Source organism: Siniperca chuatsi, linkage group LG12, assembly GCF_020085105.1.
Source record: "Siniperca chuatsi isolate FFG_IHB_CAS linkage group LG12, ASM2008510v1, whole genome shotgun sequence".
NCBI classification, from domain to species: domain Eukaryota; kingdom Metazoa; phylum Chordata; class Actinopteri; order Centrarchiformes; family Sinipercidae; genus Siniperca; species Siniperca chuatsi.
Genome location: NC_058053.1, coordinates 9,181,348 through 9,205,511, shown reverse-complemented (window position 1 = coordinate 9,205,511; position 24,164 = coordinate 9,181,348). Strand labels below are relative to the sequence as shown.

Sequence of the window (24,164 nt, the reverse complement as noted above, 5' to 3'; positions counted from 1 at the left end):
GTAACTGTGATGTCCCAAGTTTTAGTTGGGCTGGAGACCTGTGTCACATGTCGTTCTCCCATCTACATTAAATTAATCTACATCTCCCCATGTTGCTTGTCACTCTACAAAAGAGCCTTGAAAAAAGGAGGCTACACAGGTATACCACACTGACACTGTTTCCTTATTACTTCGAACTGAAGATCTTAACTGCTCATTCCTCAGGCTCTTTGCAACCACTGCCTCTTCTCTTTCAGCACATAGCTAGCACTCTACTATTCAATCATGATTTTTTTCTACCTAACATCTGAGCGAAGGACTTTTTTGCTTCACACTTGATCATCAGATAAGATAAATTGCTCAGCCTTGGGGCTCGATTTTAGTTATATTAGATCTAAATTACATCAGAGAAATCAGATGTGTACAGTAAGTCCTATTCTTAGCTACTGCTGTAGGCAGTCTGTATGTATTTCACATCCATACTGCAGTGGACAAATATCATGAAGTGTTCACAGTGTATGCCTTTTCTGCCTGTTAGACATAAAAAAGATTTTGTGATGATGAATTTTAAGTCATAATAAAATCTGTGCAAATCTATCTTATCTGATCCTAATCACTAGACAATCTAATAATCTAATATCACAAAACTGAAGTGAAAATATTGTGTCGAGCAAGGGACATCATTTGGGGTACCGAGAGTGGGATTACAGTATTGTACTTCATTTCAACATTTGCATGACTTTGGGGGGTGGGGGGGGTCAACATGAATTTTTTATGATGAATTTATGAATGATTTTTAGCATTTTCAAAATGTTCATGATTGTTCCCATACCTACATTTTTATGTTGCATTTTTTTGTAAATCATGTAAAGAAATAGTTGTGTGATTTAACACCGTGAAACACCAGAATGTTGGTCTTAATTTAATTTAAACTATTACTATGTACTGGCTATTCACTTTCTAGGGTTAATAATGTAACAATTCAAGAAATTTGAGCTGAAATGAGCTGTTATGATGGACATTACATCCGTACCACTACAGAGATGTTCAGTAGGTGCCAGTGTGGAGCCAGTACACCTCAGCCCCCAATTTAGTAACAGAAACAGTAGCAGCAGCGAAAAGTCAGTGAGACTCACAGTAATTGGAGAGACAGGTGTCATTGTGAAAGTCTTGCCAACTACTGTAACTTGACCCCAATCACTCCCACTCCCAAAAGGACTTTGTTGTTTGCCGTGCCATTTGGCTTATTTTCTTCCTCACCTTCCCTTGTCTCTCTTCTCACTTGGGGAAATGGGAGATTCAGGAGGAGTTTTTTTTCTTTAGTTTATCATTTAGTTCCTACAGCCCGTGATATCTGGGCTCGTTATATTTATCTTTTCTTTGTAAAAAAAAAAAAAAGGAGGAGGAGAAAGGGTGCATTTTTTATGTGTTTGTTTTGAATATTAAAATTGGGATAAAAATTGTAATGTGAGTGCTTTCTAGATTAACCATTTTTTATTTTTAGTTGCCTAGTTTAGTTACTTAGATGGACTCTGCATATTCAGCAACTAATTTGCATTTACCCCTAATTTTTTATCTTCCCTTATATATGTGCTCATTACATGAGTATCTTTTACTGTAAACCACAGTGAAAAGCATCTCCTTGTAGCAGGAAACAACAACTTTTGGATGCATGAGGACATGGAAACGGGAATGGGAAATTCAATTTTGTAAAAAGAAGAAGCAGCTAAAACATGATATGTGAAAGAATGTGAGTTGTAGTATTTTCAATGACAGTGGTTATGCCAGTGTTACATGCACATATCTTGCACACCACTGATCATACCACTGACAAGTTCAATGAAGTTTGCGGAAAATATGACGATGGCAGGAGCCTGGTGGATAAAGAACCAGGTGATGGACATCAGTTTGAATCCCCAGACTGGCTAGGAAAATTGATGAGAATAAGAAGGGCACAAGATGACAACTATTAGCTTGTAGGTCAAATCTGGCCATTTACCAGTGAAAATTAATTCTAATTCCAATTAATTATATTTAATAGATCATACTGTGGACACTTCCTCATGCTGAAATTGAGTCTAATAAATAGATGTAGCACTTGTCACTTCATTTCAAGGTACCTCATTCAGTGCTAAAAAAGGTGAGTAACTTAACAGATGAATAGCAAAGCCACTTACTTTGTTATTACACCACAAGAGAAGTGCAACAAAATGATGTTCTTCTCTAACAAGAACAGTTTTGTTGCCATGGTGGCCTGGCACTGGCAAAAAAAAAGGTATAATAAACATAGACTTCACCCTTTCTTCCTTCATGATTGACCTTTAATTTGCATGGTTATCAGAGACATGATAGCTTTTATTGGGAGTAGCTGCTGACTATAGCATAGTTGATGAAAGCTTAAGTAATTGATCACAGAGATAATGCCCAGTAAAGTACACATCTTAATACTGTATTATATTGATTAGCTGAGAGGGGTTCTGTGTACTTTGTGTGAGACAACATGTTTACGGTTGCCTTATTTTTTGTACAGGAATATCAATTGCTTCTCTGACAACCTGTTTCTGTTCATTCCCTCCCCTCTTCTTCTCTGCTAGGTTTGAGACAGAGGAGGAGAGAGGTGTTGTGGGAGTCCAGCAGTCCTCCCGAGACCTGCCCTCATCTGGTGGAGTCCATCCCCTGTGAGGATCCCGCCTGCTACCTGTGGCAGGTCCATCAAGAAGAAAGATGCTTTCCCACTAAAAGCTCCTGTGGTCCTGGAACTGCAGTCCAGAATGTGACCTGTGTCGGCGCTGAAGGTAAAGTCCGTGATTTCCATTGTAAAGGAACAGTTCGCATCCAAATGAAAATCCTTACTCACACCAGTTTTGTCCAGTCACTAAATGTAGAGTTTTTCCTGGGAGTTAAATTTGGCCTTCTTCCAGCTCATAAAGCCTATTTAAAGGAATATTTTGGACATTTTTAACTATGCTCACTTGCTTTCTTGACAAAAATTAGATGAGAAGATTGATACCACCCTACAGAGGTGCTGGTAGCCACATTATGTTACTTTTGGACATAGCCAGGCTAGCACTTTCCCTCTGTTTCCAGTCTTTATGTTTTAAGCCAAGCTAAGCTAAGCTAAACATCTCCTGGCTGTAGCTTCATACTTAACTGATAGAAACTGAAGTAGCATCGATCTCCTCATGTAACTCAGCGAATAAGGATATTTCCCAAAATGTCAAACTATTCCTTTAACAATTTATGAATGTCATAAAATGACCATCAGAATTTCCTGTACAACTCTCAGCCATAGTTAATGTGTTCAGTAGTCAAGTGATTGTACTACAGAAAAAACATGTTGATTGATCTTTATAACTCTCTGTTCTGACAGCTACGATTATTTGCCATGGACATGTTTTCCTTGATAACTTTAACAAGGTGCTAACCATAGGCTGCAACACTTATTTATAAATATAATTAGACTAGATCTACAAGTAGCAGTAAAATTCATCAAGGCCATAGTAGAGCCATCAGTGCTGTGGTCTGGACACGTATTGTTTTCAGAAGCATTGTGATGCATATTATCCATATCATCACTTGGGGGATAGGAATATCAGTGTTTACGAAGCATGCGTTATTCATGAGGGTCCATCACTGAGATTATGGGCACAGAAAACATTGGCCTGATTAAAAATCTGAATCACAGCTTCCTACCAGGCATTAATTGCTCATCTCCATAGATTATAAACCTAATTGCACCCTTTTTTGCCTGTGTTTTATTATTCTGTCACAATGGATCGTGTGTATGTTTATCAGGAAGGCAGTGGAGGGTCCAAATGTATTAGCCAACAGGAGAGTCTAATGAGTTTTGACAGGACAACTAAGAATGCGAGCTTTGGCAGGTTTGAGGAAAAAGGCTTATGAAATTATCTGCGGCGGATTTATTGTTAGTGAATGTTGACAAGTTGTTCACTGTTCCTTCCTTAATTGGCTTATCGGACTAAACATTCAAGCATGTTGGGTTATTTTCACACACATTCACAACAGTGTCAGGGCCAAGTTGTTAAGTGATGCAAAGTCCTGTAAGGAGCTCTGTTTTTTCACACAGTGACAGTGTAAACTGGCATAGCAGTGATATAGGTAAGGACTGCAAGCATCACTAAGCATGACAATGTGATTCACAATCTCATAGCTAATACTGAATGTATGAAAAGCCATTAAAAGTTATGGCAGAGAATTATGAGAATTATTTCGATTTTAGATACTTTTATGATTATTGTAATAAATGGTAGATTTTGAGTGGAGTTGAGCTGAACCGAATTTGAAAAGTATCAAACTGTCGTTACATATTGTCTTTTTACATCCATGAGGTCTACTTAAAAAACATGCTTGTCATATCTACACAAAGCAAATGCAAAATTATTTTAAAATGTTCAAATGCTGTGTCATATATTTTGATGAATTCATGTTGCTGGAGACATGAAGCCTTTTTTATTTTTCTATTAGATTTTTGTTACGAATAGTTCTGATTAGACATGACTGCAATAAGGAAAGATGTTTGTCAGGCTAGCAATTCTTGTATCAAGGATTTGACCAGTCAATTTTATTCAAATAAAATGCACATCTACACGTTCATTACACTTAATAAAATCTGCAACAAGTACTGTTCTAGCCATTATTGCTATCTTTTTCTTGAATGAACTGAATGGTGACAGATGGAAAAACAGTTAATTAGATGGAAAGAATAAGTTTTGTTGTTATGATTGTTATTTTTTTGTGCAAACATCTCGGTGACCCCTTTGATCATGGTCAAGTTTTTCTCCAGATAGAGTATGCTTTTAGTTACGTTTCTGTTATGCTTGACATATACATTTAGTACACCTTGGAAAAAGCAACCGCTAATTGCCAGTCTGTCTGCACACATTCAGACTCAACACATTCAAGCTCTCCTTCTCAGCTGTTATACAAGTCGAGCTGATGGACACTTACTGAATACTGAAATGCTGGAAGAAGGCACATGCTTCTTCTCTCAAGCTTTTGCCAGTCACAGAAGACTCTGTACTCAAGTCTTTTACGGTCAGGGTTTTTTAGGGTATTCACAGTATCAAACACAAAATAAATCTTATGAATATATACCAAAAACACATTTTAGTACACAGTTGTAATAAGATATTACAGGCAAATAAAGTCTGACTTACTACAAATGCCACTTCACATTATTACTGGCATGCTCACAGATTCAATGTATACCTCATCAATCTGAATGCCAACTCCACTCACACAACTAGCACTTTGTAGTGGGTGCGTTGGTGAAGATATGTAACAGTCCTCTCCAGAACAAAATACAGCATTGGTCATTTGTTCAAACAGCTTATAAGGACTTACGTCAACCCATGTTTGTTGCTAATAAGATCTTATACTGTAGCACCAACGTCTGGACAATTGTTACCCTAATTTAGCATTTATTTTGGACCATTCTGTAAAGTTTGTTGCATGTTTTTTTTCATTTGTGAAAGGGCTGTTTGAGAAAAGAAATAAGAACAAAGACAAAATAAAACAAAAATTAAATGTTTATGAATTTTGCACAAAATCACAACTGATGAGAAAAAAATTTATGATAAAAAGGTTTGAAAACATTTCTACATATTTCCCTTTCCGTTTCCCCCCTATCTTTTTTTATTTCCCAATTGTAAAAAAAAAAAACAACCTGAATTTTAATTTTCAATCATTCACTTCATATCATCTAGCACATAATCTTTGCCACAGTAAATTTAGGAAAATATTACAATGTTCAAAGGAGAATTAAGAGTCAGACATTTTGGTGCATTATGGACTCATACGATTAAAATGAAATAGAACAGTCAGATAATTTCAGTTAAACAAACTATGGAAAGTGAACTTACTAATTCACAAATTTCCACCATGAATCAGGACTTGGGTTCAACTCACTACACTGTTTATAAGGTAAACTGTATATTCTAAAACTAGTAGTGACTGTTATGAACCACCACTAATCCTAGATAGGAGATAAGAGAGAAACAAAAGGTAGGAGTGACATTGCTGGAAAGATGAAAGGATTGTTTACAATAATCTCATATGTTGACGTAAACAATAAGCATCTTTAATATTTGTGGATGCACATATCATTCAATAGTAGCAGCTTGTCTTCTAATCATACAAATTAATTAGCTGACTGACCTGTCTTTGTCTAAAAAGCTGATTTGATTTGACCTCTTTCTTTCATCAAAGATGTTTGAGTTGGAGTTCAGAGCTATTTATGGATTAGATGTGAAAAAACAACAACAACAACAAAAAAAAAAACACAGGCCCTGTCTACAACCCAGTTCATCGTGGTTTACCCTTGTTGTTTGAGGAAAGACATTTTTAAATGGAAGAAAGCCACTAATGAAGTCAGTCAGTCAGTGCCTATTGCCCTGACCTAGTCCCCATTTTAAGCAGAAGTTTTCTCTCTCATTCACTTAAAACCTGCTTTAACCCTCAACCGGAGTGTGAACTACAGGGGAGCCAGGGGGAGCTTGGCTCCCCTTAATAAGACATGAGCTCGCTTAAACTCGATTTGTGAAATTTTGGCGGATCTCAAAAATATTGACAATATGCTGTTTTTTCCATGCATTTCTATTTTTCTGTATCTTCATAATCATGGATCATGCTTAAAATTAGGCTACTGATATATGATTAATGCATGAGGGTGATTCATCACTAATTAACTCTAATAAAGATACCGGCATGCATGCTATTCTTGTCATCACCATTGAAGTGTGGCGGCGCAATATCATAAACTTCACTAACTTTAACTCAAAGATCAGGAAAAAAAGAGGCCTCTGTGCTCGCTTCTGTTTTAAGGTAAGGGCTATTCCCAGTTAACTGTATTATTCACTGTTAGCACTGTAGCCTATTGTATGTAATGGGTGTTGATGAGGACTGGATCTTGTAGGCAGCCTGGGCTATGTTTGTTGGTATTTACAATGCTCATGCATGTGTGTGTTGTTATAGGCTGGTTTGTTGATATGCGACCCTTGCATTTGATGTCTTAACTGTACCGAGAAATTATTGTGCTCATCTGTAGGCGATGGGTAACTTTAACCGTTGTTTATAGTGCATCACTCTGCAGAGTATACTGTGCCCTGAAAAGATGGCCGTACTGTATCATACTTGTTTGATTTCGATACCCGCATGGAGGTTTGATGTTGTTGATTATTTTATATCAGATGACACAAAGCAAGTAGGCCTACATGCTTGCAGCTATGAATGTTTCAACAAGAGTCACAGTCAGTCTGCGACAATATTTTTTTGTGGTGAAATCCTTAAACAGACACCTCATGATCGATTATTCCTTACGGTACAAGTTCCCTACTATCATTGATTGCTGATGGCTGATGCTTGTGGAAAGGTCAGCTATGGCCAGGCTTTCTTGGCTGACAAGCCATTAGGCACATGCTTTTATGTGCTGAACATAAGAATTGCTGACATTTTTTGAATGGTCACTTGGAGCATGGATTTACAACTCCTGCCAGTGTGTATCTGTGTTGAATGCAGATATTACAAAGAATGTTATAAAAACAAATCTTAAGCCATGAAGATAACTGTCATCGATGTTAACATTTATTTACAATCAGCTGAAATAAGGGAAGTATGTGTTTGAAATGGCAGGTACCATTTAAGAGCACTTGTGCACTTTAGTGAGGTAATAGGCATCCAAGAGATATGGAATGTTTTCTCCTCTTTAATCCGTGTCTGACTATTTTTATGTTCAATACCATGGGGAATTGCATTTTCTTAAAATCTAGCCTGTTGAATCCCCTTTAATCTTTCCATTGTTGGTTGTTCTTTTTCACTTTCACGATTCTTTGAATTTACTTATTGTTTTACAACAATCTGATCTTGCTCCTTACTCTGTGAGATATTGTCAATTTTCCCCTTATACTGGTTTATTATTCAAACATTTTTTTAAATAATAGCCCTTTCAGGGTTTTAGTGAAGAAGGAACTGTAACTGAGCAAAATGCATTTGTATTTGTCTGTTAGATTGACTGTGGCATCACGTGGCATTCATGCAGAGACTAAAGCTCTCAAACTTTAAACCATGTTATCTACAACTTTGAAAAACACAATTACCATCCTCATGTTCATGTTAGCGATGGGAATAGGAAGTTGCATTACATGCAGTTTTGATCTTGAAGGAAGTATATGTACAGTTGTTGCAAACTGAGTTAAAAATGGCATCTCACACTGGGAGGCTAATGGGCACTTTATTGTACTTTATTGGACTGTAAACTACAACAAAATAAAAAAACCCCGCTGTGTTAGCCTAACCCACTGGCTTTTTGCCCCAGGCTTAGTAAAGTTGTTTTGACAGCTCCCACAGCTTCCACTCACTGAACAGCTACCACTCACACCAGAGTAGGGAGTCACATTTTCCAAACTAACTACCAACCAAGGGGCATGCTGACTCAGACATGTTGGGTGCACCTGTGACTGACAGCTGACTTGACAGGCTTAGCCCCTTATAAATGCATGCTGGCTAACCTTCCCAAACCTACTGACATTTCTGAACCCAATAACAATAACTCAGCCATATGGTTACCATCAGCCTCAACTATCTCTGCTCAACTGGTCAACAATATTCAGTTGATGATGAACTCAGGAAAGCAGCCCTAAACTTGGCTGTGTAACTGTCACTAATACTGAAATTCTAAAGTCATATGATTGGCAGGCGAAAACATTAATTAGTGACCCAGGCTAGTTTGTCGGTGCCCACTTTGATGTTCACTGTGATTTTGTCCAATTTGCCCTATTGCTTTTGCTCACCAGCTTTGTCTTAAAAGCTGGCTGCACAGAGTGGATGTGATTATAAACTTTTAAGCAAAGGCGAGGCCTTCTAGTTCTTCTTTCTATATCAACCTGAATAATAACAATGAAGAAGATTAATTGGTGGGTGGGCGAGCAGAATAGAAATCATGTTGAAATTGTATGCAGGAGGCAGTGGTATTGTATCTGAGTAAGAGCCCCAACTACAGATCCCTGTATTAATAATGCAAAAGGACCCCTAGGGCAGCCATGCAGAGGCCCCCCACATGTAGTCTCACACATACACAACTTTGGATTCATGTTATCATACCGTTTTTTTTAGGCAGTGTTTCCAGGCAAAGCTTTGTGATGGTGGTCTTTTGTTAGTTAATATATTCATTAGTCCTTTGTGATTTTCCAGCAGAACGATTGTTGAATAATTACTGATTTTCTACTGTTTGTAAAGGGATAGCAAATACTTCTACCATTGGCAATAATACATTTAAACAATTCTTAAAACATGCCTAGAGCACAAGGAAACCTGCTACGTTTTGCATAACATTACATACTTATATGTTCTTCTGTATATTTATTTAATGTAAAACCTAAGGTTGTAATTGTAAATATGTCAAAATAAACTCATATTTTTACCTTAATAAGGATGACTAGGGTTAACTGAAGATGGGGTCTGATGGTGTTCTGACTGCCTTGATCACACCAGTTTGTGCACTATATTGTGTCATAAAAAATGTGTCGGAAGTAACCAATGGGTGATCGTTTTTTAAACAGTCAGATGGTATTGCTGGCTGTCATCATCTCACTGTAAACCCTACCCATAAATTAAATGATGGTTCAGCTTCCAGACTACATAATACCCCGTAGAGAAAACTGAGCTTGTGAGATTTTGGCTGGCTTCTTTGCTTCTTGGATTTTGCTGAAACCATAAAGCCTTACAACAGTATGTAGCAGGTAATGACTGACCATGTGTTCCCAAGTGGGTGAAAGAGAACTCTTTTCTACAGTATAACTTATAATAACCTATCATGGTATTGTTATGTGTACAGTATGAATTAAAAGCAATTGAAACTTGCATGGAAACCTAATTTGCAGCTCATGTAGTGAATAGTGGGTGGAAAATGAATCTTTTATCTCATAGCTTTGAAATAATGGGTGTTGACAGTCCGACATGTTTGCTCAAGGATCATACAGATAATGTACGGTAGCCATGAGGTGCAAAGCACAAGTTTGCATAGCATTGGGTATTCCATTATCTAACGTTTTCATTGAAAACTTTCTACTTTGCAGGTCCCATTTAAAGTTAACATTGTCTTGCACTTAGAATGTGAAAATGGACAATGAGATACAGCAAAATAGGTCTATTAGCTCCACAACATTTACACAGAAACCATATAGATGGTGAAGATACAGTACTCAGTGTCCGTCCCCCTGAATGTGGGTCAGAGAGGTTGATTCGCAGAATCTGTTTCATTTATGCTCAGTTTGTATGAAGCACGGACACCTGAAATAATTACCTAGGTGGGAGCCACGCTGAACCAAGACAATATATTTCCCACAGCTTAAAATCTCACTGCCAGTTCAAAACAATTATGTAAAGCATCAGTATAATTCCTGTTCAAGTGCTGCAGCCTCCAGGTATTTGCTCAGTTGCATTTGGAGATATATAATTATAAAGATTATTCCTGATCGCTCGAAAGTAATTATTTTTTTTCAGAATTTTCTTTGAAAGTTTACTGTACTTTATAATACTAACTCCGTCATCAACCATGTAATTCCATCATGTGCCCCATAATAGAGATATGCTGTCAATGCTGAAGGGTGAAAAAGTTCTGCTTACACCATATGCTCGAGAATTATTTTTTGTTTGTTAACTTTAACTGGAGACCCCACAATCTTATGTCCACTGGTATGTTCACTAATGAAAGGAATAATGCATTCCATACAGTAACCTGTGGGACTTTACCATTACCTCGAGCAGACAAACGTCTGCTGTATGTTAGTTTGATGGCTGGAGATCTCTGACGCCTTATCTTTGTGGGCGAAAGGTTTTCAAACTCCCCAAGGGAGTCTTTCCCATCTATCTGATGAGGCGATACCTACGTTTATTCTCTCCACTGCCCTCCTTGCATCAAGAGTATTTGCTTGGAGAGGGGAAAAAAGACAAATTGATGACAAATCTGCCCTGGGGTTGTTATTGTTAAACCATATTCCATGATGTAGTGGCAGAGTTCAACCAAGTTAATGACAGTGCTGTGTGTGATCGTACAATGCTACGGCTGCTGCTGGCATTGTTTTGACATCAGGATGGCATCCCTGTTTCTGAAACTGATCTCTTTCTTAGACAGAGAGACCTCAGAGAAATCTGTGGCACTCTGCTAACTCTGGGCAGGATACAAAAAAAATGCAGGGAATGTTTTTTTTTCCTCTTACCAAGGGCATTATTCATTCATTAACATTCATGTGAGAATATTTTTCTGCAATTTTAGTGTTTAATCACACAATAAGAGGGTCATTGTCATGGAAGTACAGTAAAGAGAAAAGGCTCTGTCTTTCCTGTAGCTGTTTCACTCCTGTAAGAAAAGTTAACTGGGAGCTGTGATAAATATTTCATAACATGACTGCAAGATGAAGGCAGAAGTATAGCTTTTTAAACTAGCGCAGAATACCAATGGGATGGCTTTATAATTTTCTTTAGATAAGATTAAATTATATTTGTATTTGACAGAATTTTCCTTACTTAAGAATACTTAAGAAGGATGCCTACTGAAGTTTGGTGTCAATCTTTTGAGGATATTCGTTTCCCTCAAAGGATCAAAACCGTTTAGCATTTGGCAATATAGAAAAGATGAATTTTAGATTTGTTTTGATTTTTGTTTTAAATCATAAAAAAAAAACCATCATGCGTAATATTTCGTAGTGCACAATCTAAGGACCCAAATGCAGAACACAGTTAAGTGGAGAACTGGATAGTAGCAGTGACAGTCTTTATTATAGCAATCAGAGGTTGATAAGCACTCTTCCAGAGCGGGCGACCAACTAGGCTCAGAGGACGGAGACGGTGAGTGTAGGTTCTGGGTTTGGCTCGTGTAGCGTGGCAGGCAGAACAGGAAGGCAGATATCAGAGAGGTCACAGTGGCTGCGATCACCAGCAGGGAACAACTACGGGTTTCAGGCAGGTAGTGGTCAAAACCAGGGAATAAGTCCAACAAGGCAAACAAATCCAACAGGGAGCAGGCAAAGTTCAAAAGTCCATAATCCAGGCAAGGTCCAAGGGAACAAAGAATTAATTCAACAGAACTCACAGACAAGAAATGCCAGGATGCTTGACACAGGGACACAAAGTACAACCAAGAATGCAGATGACAAGGACAATGACCCAACAATAAACAAAGGAAAAACCCAGACTAAATACACTAGTTAGGGTAGACAATGAGACACAGGTGCAATCAATCAAGGCGGGGTCAACAATTTAAACTGAAGGGAAAGCAAACAAAGACAGGAAGTAAAACTACAAGACACACAAGGGGAGGAGGACACTACAATGTAAAACAAGAAACAGGACAAAAACCCCCAAACTATGACATAATAACCAATTTTGCTACTATTTACAACCACTTCTACACCTGCATTAACATGTGTTCATATTCAGATTTTAACAACATAAGCCTCATTATGTGTACACCTGGCATTAACATGCGTCAACAGTGAGATATATCCCTCTCTATCCTTGAAAGAAAGTTCCTGAAAATGCTAAACTGGACAACTGAGACAAGCAGAGCATGTCAAAGTAGCTGAATGTATATTTTTAGTTGTACTCTATATGAACTGCATTTACACTTTCTTTCTTTTCTGATGGTGGTTTGTGTATTTGGATCACAATCAATCTGTCTTAGGTGCATTTGAAAGTACATTTTTATGTGGGCAAGAACTGCCCTATAAGTTTTAATCTGATCAACTCACATGCATAGTGAGGCATGTTATAATGTTGTACTTTCTCTGTGCTTCTCATATAAACTTGTGATGTACCTGGATTGGGATTTGAATCTAGTCCCGATGTGTGTTGGTTCCATTTACACATGGTTGTATCACTATCTGATTGCTGAGTGATCGAGTCAAGATACATGCAGTGTAATGGGTCTCATCTTGATTTTTTTAACCCTTAAAGCTCCATATCTCATTGTCTTAACTTGCCTTCCTCAGGGGAAGATGTGCCCATTGCCCACTGTGTAGACGACCCTCCACCCACAGAAGTGGTCTGCGAGGTGGCCTGTCCTGCAGACTGTGTGGTTGGCTCCTGGTCTTCCTGGTCACCCTGCTCACACAGCTGTGCCACCAAGACAGCGGAGGGTCGACAGAGCCGCACTCGCATTGTGTTGGCAATCCCAGGAAAAGGTAATGCAACGTTCCCTAACTTCTTTCAATCGTTTCCTGCCTGTTGTTTGCTGTGTCTGTTGTTGTGGTGTGGTGTGAAGGACAGAAATGAATTACACTGCAAGTGTAGTTTTGTAGTTCTCAGGTACATACTAAACAGTATAGTAGTATTGTTACTGAGTGTGGGGAAACCTGGGTGACAATACTGATTTCTGAAAAATTTACATAGCAGGTTTGATATCATTTAAAAAAGGTGTGCTACATCGATTTTACACACCAAAGTCTGTTTACAGGCCATGGGAAATACTACTGCATTAATGGAAAAAGTCGCAGTATGTCCAGCAGGGAACAGGGAAAGGACCCAAATGCAGCCAGCTGAGGCAGACAGGATGATTTCAATGATTTAATAGTAAAAAAAAAAAGGCTTCCATGGAATACAGGCAGGCAGTGGACAAAACCAAGGGAGCAGTTCAAACAGGCAAATGTAGAATCCATTTAACAAGCAAATAATTGAAATCCAAACTCCAAAACTCTCAAGCAGATAGTCCAATAAACAAAGACAATCCAAAATCAAACAATCGAGCAGAAAATCCACTAACCAAGTTTGTAAGTCCAAAACTCAAATCGCACAGGGAAAGGGCTGGAACATGCAACACATGGATGAAGCCAAAGATGGTCTGACAACTACATAAACGAAACAAACTGACTAAATACTCACTGAGGGAAGGACAACTAGACACAAGTGAAGCTAATCAGGACAGGGCAGACAATCAGGGGGGGGGGGGCAAACAAAGACAGGAAGTAAAACTACAAGACACATGAGGGAAGGAGAATATTTAAAAATAAAATAGGCAATAACATACATAAACCCTCAAAACCACAACACATCAAGCCGGTTGTGGCTCTTTTAAATTACAGTATATTTATAAAAACAAATAAGAATAAGAAAACAAATTGCACCATTATGTTTTTCAAAATTGAGAACTAAATTGCAGGATAAATATTATATTAATGTCATCACTGGAAATCAAACCTAAGAAACCCATAGGCTAACTCAAAGCTCAACTCAGCAAATAAAATATAAAGATTAATTGAGCCAAAGTCGTTAACAGACTGCTTTCACCAACATTGTGGGATTACCCTGGCCGTTATTTCTGTTGCTTTCAGTCTTTTTTAGACATGTTTCATCTCAAAAACATTTTAGGTTTGAGTTGACCATCCATTATCAAGGGCTCTTTCTCTGGCCAGTATTTTTCTGCGTACTCCAAATGTTGTGTTTTCAAGTCAGACAGCAGAGCCTTGGCAGCCAGCTACTACCCATTAATCCCTGTAACCAAACGCATATCTGCAATAACAGCTGATGAAAGAATCTCACAGCTTAAGCCAGGTTCCACACTGTGTTGTTTATTATTATGTTGCTGGCTATCTGCTTGCTGGCAGAGTTAGCTGTGAGTCTGTGTGTGTGTGTGTGTGTGTGTGTGTGTGTGTGTGTGCGTGCACACACTGTATTTGTGTTCATATGGCTGCATGTTTGAGTGTCTGACAGTATGGATGAGCTGGAGAATGTGAACCAGACTGGAAGGTGGAGGTGTTTATTCAGTTGTGATTCAGTGACAAACTCATCCCAGCCTTTCTGTGAGTAACAGTTGACTTCAGGGCCACTTACCACTCTCCAGATGACACCTATGATCCAAGTGAGCTGTCCGTTGATATACAGTATGTTCACCATTGTATGAATTTGTGTGTATGTGTGTGTGGTTTATAGTTATTGCACATTTTCTAAAGAAAAGAGCTCTATTTGATTTGATCTTTTGTCTTGAAACAAAATAAGCTTAACATGAACAATACAAAAATAATCAATAAAAATAGCATGAAATGAAAGATGGTATAATATGAAAACACTAAAAGTTACAAAAACTTAATTTCATAGTGGTCATAATGCTCATTTATTACGAAGCACTATGTGCACTCTACATATGAGCTTTTGACTGAGTGATTACACTGAGCTTGCAGTGTCACCTGTCTACACACAGAGAGGGAAATAGTTATTTAATAAGTAATGATAATGTTGCACTGTGATATTATTTTTGTTGTGGTAGCCTACCGCACAGCCACACACACCAGCTAGGTGAATAAATAGAGGTTTTCACAGATTTCTTTCAGTGTTGCACTGAATATAGGACTGTACCGTATGTGTCCAAATAATGACAAAATATATGACAACCAGGACACAGGGAGCAGGGACTGGAAAGGATTGTTGTGGTGTGGCTGTGGGCAGTGTTTGAATTGGCCGTGAATTCTGTTACAGTGACCTTACTGTGACTTTTCATTTGTAATTCAAACTTGTACAAGTTGTAACTTGTAAAGTGTCTGCTCAGCTAACCCGAACAAACATTTGTGTTGTCGCTAAGCAGCCAGCCAGCGGTCAATGATAAAATTAGCATTTGACTAACTACAGCTTGTTACTTGAGGTGAAATTTATTTTAGATTTTGTGCAAATCACATGTACTCTGCATAATAATGTTGCTTTGTTGGACTAGTGCTAGTTTTAGCTTGCTCATGAACACAGCAAAACATCTTCTCAGCTTTTATTCAGAATGCCAAGTACTATACAGTAGTCTTCATGTCTTCATGACTCTGTGGTTCTTTCCTGTGTGTTGGTGGCCAGAAGGGAAGGAGTGTCCAGCAGCTCCAGCCCTGGAGGAGTGGAGAGTCTGCAATGACCACCCTTGTATGGTGTTCTACTGGGAGGCCTCAGCCTGGGGTCCCTGTATTGAGGAAGCCTCCATGGATCTCAATGGAACCGGCTTCTGGAATGGGACCCCTACCGGTGCCGTGGGTGTTCAGAGCCGCAAAGTCAGCTGCATGAAGATGAACATTGGACCAGTCATAAGTAAAAGGTACGCTCTCTCACCAGGCACCTCTTAGGCATTTAATTTCTACTTTGTATGTGCCAAAGCGGCAATGCAATATGCACTTCAATTCTATAATATACATGTTTATCCATGTTAAGACTTTCAATTATTTTCTATTTTTAGGTTTTTAGGGCAGCACTGTCTCTTTACAGAGTCTGTTGGGAGGTGAATCCTGTTTACCTTTGGATGGCGTTTAGCCAGATGTGCTCACATGTTGGCTGCATTAACAAACACTTGACGTTTCCCTGCCAGCTTTTGTCATATCAAGCTTTGTGTCATCTTTTAACTTGAAAACCAGATCTAGTACTGTATACATTGGGCAGGTGTTTATCAAATGTCCACAGGTGTATCGATATCCTCCATGTTTGTTTTCACTCAAGTAATATGACATTTGGTCATAAAGAAATATGAATGTGTTGTTTCAGCCGAACAACAATCAGTGTTTTACCAATTCTGAACATGGTTAATAACAAGAATTATATGTCTCAAATATGCCAACTAAAATGTCTATTCATAAGAATGGCACTTTGTAAATGAATATGCTCTTCCTCTATCCTTATCTGACACTGCTGCTTTGCTTAGTTTTAGATACCAGGAATGGGTCCCGAGAGAAACGAATGGTAAATTATGGGTGAGGAGTAAAAGAGCTTTGTAAAATCTGGGGGAGGAGTTGAGAGGTGATCATGTTTCTCTTACAGAAAAATCATTTAAGTTTTAAGATTCCAAATGCCTCTTACTTGTATAGTGCATGCTTTTACTTACTGACAAATGACCCAAAGGACTTGATGCATTGCGAAATTATATCCCCAGAGTTTTGTATATTGAGCTCTTCTTTCGTGCTTTCTGCCTGTGTTTAGGATTTTTTTTTTGTGAATCTGAGATTCATTTTTCTTATGCTCCACCATTATCTACTCCTCTTTCAGCAATACAATATCAAACACTGCTAAGGGCTTTTGTGCTGTCACTGTAATGATGTTATAGCCCACACCAGGAAGATAGATTTATAAATAATTCACAAAGTTTGCCCTTCTTTAGCTCAATATATTATTGACAGGGCCATAAAGTGGATTATGGAGAGGCTTTTTTCTTATGAACGTCCTATCTCCCACCACAGAGGCTTTAATGAAAGCTGTCATTTCTGCTCCACCATCAGATCTCGCCCTATACAGTATGCTGTGTATTCAGTCACTTCTTAGCTATTCATATATAGCTGCAGAGTGCTCATTTAATCGAACAGCACCGAACACATAGCCCTACATGTTGCTATTCATCATAGTTGATTTTGACTGTCAGTAACAAGTTACTGGATCTTTGCTGTCTTGCCAACATGTGCAGTGTGTAAGACATGATCAGTGTTTGACTGTGTTCATATAGAACAGCATAGATTTGGCATAACATCTCAAGCCTCATATTATAAGATTAATAAACAGAAGACAGATGCACTGTGGTAGCATGTTTCTGAGACTGAAAAAGAACAGAATAGGGCTAGATCTTCAGTTCAGACTCTCCCATTTCCATTGCTTTAACCCCTGTTTATCTAACACAAATGTGTTTGAAATACAGGAGTGTCCTTAATATTTCTAAATCATTCCCATCTGAGGAGCAGATGCTCCCTGAATGTATTTGATGTTGTGCTACTTGAGAAGGGTCACTTCAGTCAGCAAACATCTAAGCGTTTCATGCTTAGCAATAATCTCCACAGTGAGCATGGGCTCGATGAAAGGTTACTGGGTCTTTCTTGGTATTTGTGCGGAGCACTTGGGAAAACATAAGTTTGATTTTTAGTTTAATTTCTGCTCCTATTTCTCATATATTGAAGATAAAATATGCATTAACAAACTAAATCAGTCGTAAAAAGAGTGTAACCTATTACAGTGAATATTATATATGTGTACCAAATTAGCTTTTTTCATAATAACATACTGTGATAATACTTGTAAATGATAATACCAACTCTCATCACACTTAAAAGACATATTGTGAGAGTAGACAAAGCACATCAGTTGCTGCTGCACTGTAACAACACACTCAAATAAATATTCACACAATGTTAAATATTAATATTTAGTATTAGATATTAAATATTTAACTAATTAGGTATTATATGAAAATGATGAATTAGGTATTGGATTGCAATTTTGAAGAGATAATCAACAATGTGTTAGAGACATTTAGTGTTCCCAACCATGTCACAATTGAACACCATAGCTTTGACTGTAAGTCTGATTCCCTCATTCTGGGCGTACCACACAATATTCCCCCAGCTGCTCTGTTGCGTTGCCATGCCCTCTGGCATGCGTCACTGCAAAGAGGGAGAGAGGAGAGGAGGGATAAAGCTGGGGATGGATGGGTTTTATGTATCTTGCCTCCTTATGCTTTGGCATACTTTGATCTCATTCCTGTGCGTGCTGGCTTTCTGCGGTAGGATGTGGCACCATGCTGGGTCTCTAGTGAGACCTGGATCTGTTTGTCGAGCAAGGAAGACAGTCACTCTGAAAAGAAATTGGGATGTCTGTGTGTGTGTGTGTGTGTGTGTGTGTGTGTGTGTGTGTTGGGGAGGGGGGTTCGGCTGCTTGTTGATGAAGACATCAAAGCTTATGACTTATTTGAAATTACATAGCTGTATTAATCCAAACCACTTCAAGGTTGCATGACATACAAACTACAACACAGCCAAAGGGTCTGTTACAGATATGTTACACAAGATATAGCAGCCTAAATACAGAGGAAATACGCGATTATTTTCTATGTTTAGAATAAGGAATTGGTAAAAGTCGGTGAAGTTCTTTAAAACCTGGAAATGGTGTCCTTGGTGTGGCAGGAGTGATTCATTGGTAAACAGTTTGCATGTCCTCACTTTTCTCAGGTTTAATTAGCAGCCGTGCTGTGGACTGATTGATTTTTTCCTCCTAGAACACTCTGTCTCCCTGGTGGCAACAACAGACTACTGTGGTTGCTCTGTACATGTATATGGGGAGATAAATGCACTCATCTGGTTGTTTAAACTGATCCTAAATGTGTTGCCCCTACTTTTAGCTACACAGCCCTGGTAACAAATTTGGTAGTTCTAATCCATTCCATGTATTATGTATCATTCCACAAACACAAGTATGCTGAGTATTTATACAGTATATTGAATAGTGGAAGTGGAACAAGCTTAAAAAGACAACATTGACATATTAACACCTCATAAAGTTGATATATGTTAGCAAATTAATTACCTAAGTATGAATCCAGCAGACACATTAATTAGGATACATTCCAATTAATACCTGATGTTCAAAATGCTTGGGATGTTTTTCTACCCTGAATTCACTAAGTTGGTCGATGAACATGCCCCCTGGAAACTTTCAGAAGTTACAGGCAGACATTTACCTTGGATCAACTCTGAACTCATATCTCTTTTTAAGCAAAGGGATAAAGCATGGGCAAAATTTCATCAGACAAGAGAATGTGCTGTTTGCTAAATGTATAGACAATTGAGAAATATCAGCAAAAAGTTAGAAATGTTAAATCTAAAGAATGCCTTTGGGATAGTTTCAAAAACCCTAAACAATTATGGAGCAAAATAATCAGATAAATGTGTTTCCAATCAGTTAAGAGTTGCTGGTACAATATTGCATGATCCTTCACTTATTGCATGTACGTTCAAATAGCATGTTTCCTCTGTCAGTTCTAATTTATTTTCTAGCTTTGTTAACATGACTTTAATTCTAATTTGCCTTGTCACCGCTCTTTTTACTTTACAAAATAACTGAGGTCTGCAATGCCATTGGTAATTTGAGAAAGAGCGCAGTGTTCCTGGTCTTGATGAGATAGAAACTAAGTTCATTAAATTAGCATCTCATATTCTTATGGATCCACTGGCCAATCTTTCAAAAATGTCATTATCTGTGTGAATTACCAGCTATATGGAAATGTGTACGTATTACTCCTCTCCATAAGGCTTGTAATATGCTTGATCCCAGAAATTACAGACCTATTTTAATTATTTGTTCCATTACCAAAGTTATCACAGTACCTTAATTATAATAGAATCATATCTCAGTTTCAGTTTGGTTTTAGATCAAACTTTTCCTGCAATCTTAATATTAACTGATGATGTTTTCTCTGCATCTGATCTCACAGGAGCCATATTTATTGATCTTACTAAAGCTTTTGACCTAGTAGACCTACCTTCCTTTAGATAAGCACCATGCTGTTGGCCTTTCCCAACATTCATTGTTAAGGTTGAATTTGTATCTTCATAAAAGAAAGCAATGTGTAATGGTGTAAATCACCCTGTAGTTTATTAATGATCTATTATTTTTTTCCTATTGTCGTGTTCAATTATATGCAGATGACACTAATTTATATATACATCGAAATCTTCTTCATCACAAATTCAAGAGGCTTTGCAATCTGACTTTAACATTCTACAAACTTTGTTGTCAGCTAACAAACTACTGCTGAATGAAACTAAATATTATGCAATGGTCCTTGGTACGAGACAGAACCTCAACTCTAAATCCAACTCTCTGGTTTTAGCGTGTGATGAGGGTACATCCCTCCATAAAGTTGATAGAGTTAAATATTTGGGTTTATGGCTTGACTCCGAACTTACTTTTAAACCACACCAGCACATTATAAAGAACTTTAGTTTAGGTATTGGTGTTCTGTACCGTTCCAGACATTGCTTTACATTTAATATCATTAGGAGACTTGCTTCACAACTTATTTTACAGATACTGGACTATGCTGATAGTCTGGAAACTCTCACTTCATCTCATGTTAGACCATAATGCCTCTGGACGCAGTACAAGCAATCAGAGCAACAAAACGTGTGATGTAGCACTGAGTGACAAAAAAATTTAAACAGACTACAGCTTGCAGAGATGAGTTGTGATGGTATTGCATCGATATGTCTGTGAACAAGTGTTTTTGCCAACAGATTCAACAGAACGTTCCACATCAGCGGCAGCCATCTTGGTTTTTGCGAAAATGCCTCAACGGCGCTCCTCTGTACAGTCATCGTATCAAACCCACCCCATATTAGAAAAAACGGCTGTGATTGGCCCGACCCGGGCCAGGTCGGCTGGAAATCTGTCTAAACAGGAGGGGTACCAGATTCATCTGCCAGAGCAAATAAAACATGAGCTTACAGATTTCTCTGGTTCCCAGGCAACTTTGCTGACATTGTTTATCTTCTTACTCTCAATGTCATATAATAGGCTCAGCAGATTCGTATTTGGATGTTCTTTTTTATGCACCATTGTACAATGCTTGGTACACTCAGATGGCTCCCTCTTGATACAAGACCAGTTACACTGGTATCAACTTATCTTTTAATGCATTGTTGTGTTGTTGTTTGTTTTTGGGTCCCCCTTGAAAACGAGATGATACATCTCAAGGGGTTTATCCTGATACAATAAATTTGATTACAGTTTGACAACATGGAGAAAATTGTAGTCAACTTGTAGAGATCTCTGTTTTGGTCTCCACCAACTCCTGAGAAAAATATCTGGCTCTTCAGCTTTTTATATGCTCTCCTTGGATGGAAATCCAAAACAATGATCCAAAACAGACCAAAAGGCTGGGTAGAGCTGAGAGGAACTGCAGGACTGGGTGAAAATTCTCTGTGGGTTCGTCACTACGAGGCACCCCTTTCACATTACACATAGTGTATTTAATCCATTGTTAATGTAAAACATTTGTATTAGTGCAGCTTTAAGATAATTGATTTTTAAAACTGTCACTGTGTTATGAACCATAAAATACAGGCACTTTGTGCGCTTGAATAGTGAGAGGATTTTTGCTTTCACGGAGCAATATTTGTACCCTGGGAAGCAACTGAATGTGTGAGAAAACTGTAAATTTTTATATTTGTCCATCTTTTGCCAGAGTGTGCAGGCAGGGGGACATGTAATCAATCATGTTTTCTGTGGGGAGATGTGTGATGTCAAGGACAGGGCAGTTGTTTCACTGCACTGTCCTGTTACCAGCGAGACTCAGGACGTTTATCATTCATCGCCCGGGGGATGAAGAGAATTTAAGGCCACTTTTTGTTTGTATGTTTAGATGTTCTGATTCTGCTCGTCCAGAAACCGTCCGACCCTGTTTGCTTCCCTGCAAGAAAGACTGCATTGTGACACCCTTCAGCGAATGGACAGCCTGCCCATCAACCTGTATTCCAGGTAGTTCCTCTCATGAATTTCTATGAACTCAGTTTAATAATGCCTGTCTAATAGCTCCACAGTCTTTTAAAAATGAGTCAGATATCCTGATGTAGAAAACCTCCTACAACTATTGCTAACTAGTGGCAGGAGGTTTTGTAAAATAGCAACATTTTGTAAAGGTAAATTAGTAATGTATAATTGTAGAGTTCATCAAAACCTAACACACATTAAATATTTAGAAATATATGTTTTTGTCCTAAAAAATGGCTTGTTATCATATAAATTAAAATAATTTTTACCTACACTTTACTTCCTTTGAGCAACTTGAGTTTAGGTGGGGTTTGCACTTTAACTACAAATCTATATGGTACACAGTATTAAAGCTGAAATGATTAGTCTGCTAACTGATTAGTCAATTGACAAAAAATATATGGCCAACAATTTTGACAACTGATTAATCATCATATTTTAAGCAGAAATGAAATGGTTCCCGCTTCTCAAATGTGAATATTTGCTGGTTTCCTTTGTTTTCTAGTTTATGAACCTGAATATATTTAGGTTCTAGACTGTTGGTCAGACAAGGAAAGCTATTTTAATATGTTTACTTGCATTTTTGGAAATTCACTATTTTCTGTTTTACTGATCAATTGATTAATCGATAAATTGAGAAAATAATCAACAGATTAATCTAAAATCAAAATTATTGTTAGTTGCAGCTCTGCACAATTTATAATTTAATCGTTGTGTATATAGTTACGGTATCAAGACATAGTCTGAGGAAAGCGTCATAAGGTATGAAGCACTTAGTATTTATTATAGTATAACAATGCCACCAGAGACTTGTTTAAAAATGTTAAATGTTTCCATACAAATGTGCTCTCCTTGATGTCTCTCGAGTATTCAATGATTACATTTAAGTGTAAATGACAGTGTTAACTGTCCATTACATTAAGCTGACACATCAAGGGGAAAATGGATATTTAATGGGTTTCAGTATGTGTACTCTAAGTATCTTGAAAATCAAAAACTATGTAATTGTTTTTAAAAGAATTGAGCAGGCATCTTGCCTCTGTAAATATGCTGTAGTCCATTGGGTCTGCTGATGATGTAATCACTTTCTTAATTGCACCATTTTCAATGTTCAGTAATTAGTGTTGTGTAATGAACCTTGGAGCGTGAGCCAAATGAAGCCATTACAGTATGGTGTGTCCGAAAACAGACTGCACTGGAGGACATCACAGCCACAAGGGCAAGCTAATCAGGATCAGATCAATTTTGAGACCACTTGTTTTTTAGCCATCTCTTGGAGATAATTTTCTTTTCACTGTAGCAGCACCGCCCATATAGAGGTTGCATGTTGGCTGCATCGCCATTTATTTGGTGTCCCAGACACCAAATGTCAGTCATTTGTCTCAGTATCATATTACTTTCTCTTCCTGCTGGAAAACATTCACTTAAATTCAACTGTGCAACTAATCTGCCACTAAACGCAGCCTTTTAGTGAAGCTTATGTTTCATGTTCAACAGAAAATGCGACTGCCGCCACACAGTCTCGATACAGGACCATCATTCAGAGGTCTGCTAATGGAGGTCAAGAGTGTCCTGACACACTGTATGAAGAGAGAGAGTGTGAATCACTTCCTGTATGTCCAGTGTATAGGTAAAAACATCATTTATAACCAAACATTTTCCTTTCTTATCCAAGGATAAATTTTCTTCATTTATCTGCTGTATAATATCACAGAGGTAAGAAGGAAGTGCAGGGTGCATTAATGTTGTGAAATACTTAAGATGTATGCATGTGATTATATAATGGCATTAACATCAGATGCCATGGTATTTGACATATGCTCTCATGTTGCTTAAAGTGTAATGGACCAAGGCCAATGAATTTGTATGTAGCATTTTGGTCAATAAAAAAGCTATTTCTAAACAAAAGT

General features: G+C 37.9%; 1 protein-coding gene across 5 annotated transcripts in view; it reads left to right on the top strand.

Moving 5' to 3' along the window:
- The window catches only part of thsd7ba (thrombospondin, type I, domain containing 7Ba), a 180,682-nt gene that overhangs the window by 94,755 nt on the left and 61,763 nt on the right, over window positions 1-24,164 (top strand). For 4 of the 5 annotated variants that reach the window (XM_044218072.1, XM_044218071.1, XM_044218068.1 and 1 more), the window contains 5 exons: window positions 2,574-2,774; window positions 12,984-13,175; window positions 15,823-16,054; window positions 22,127-22,242; window positions 23,752-23,884. In XM_044218072.1, the coding sequence (XP_044074007.1) occupies window positions 2,574-2,774; window positions 12,984-13,175; window positions 15,823-16,054; window positions 22,127-22,242; window positions 23,752-23,884 (874 nt within the window). The remainder of the gene's footprint in view (window positions 1-2,573; window positions 2,775-12,983; window positions 13,176-15,822; window positions 16,055-22,126; window positions 22,243-23,751; window positions 23,885-24,164) is intronic. The other variant, XM_044218070.1, reaches the window with a different exon arrangement.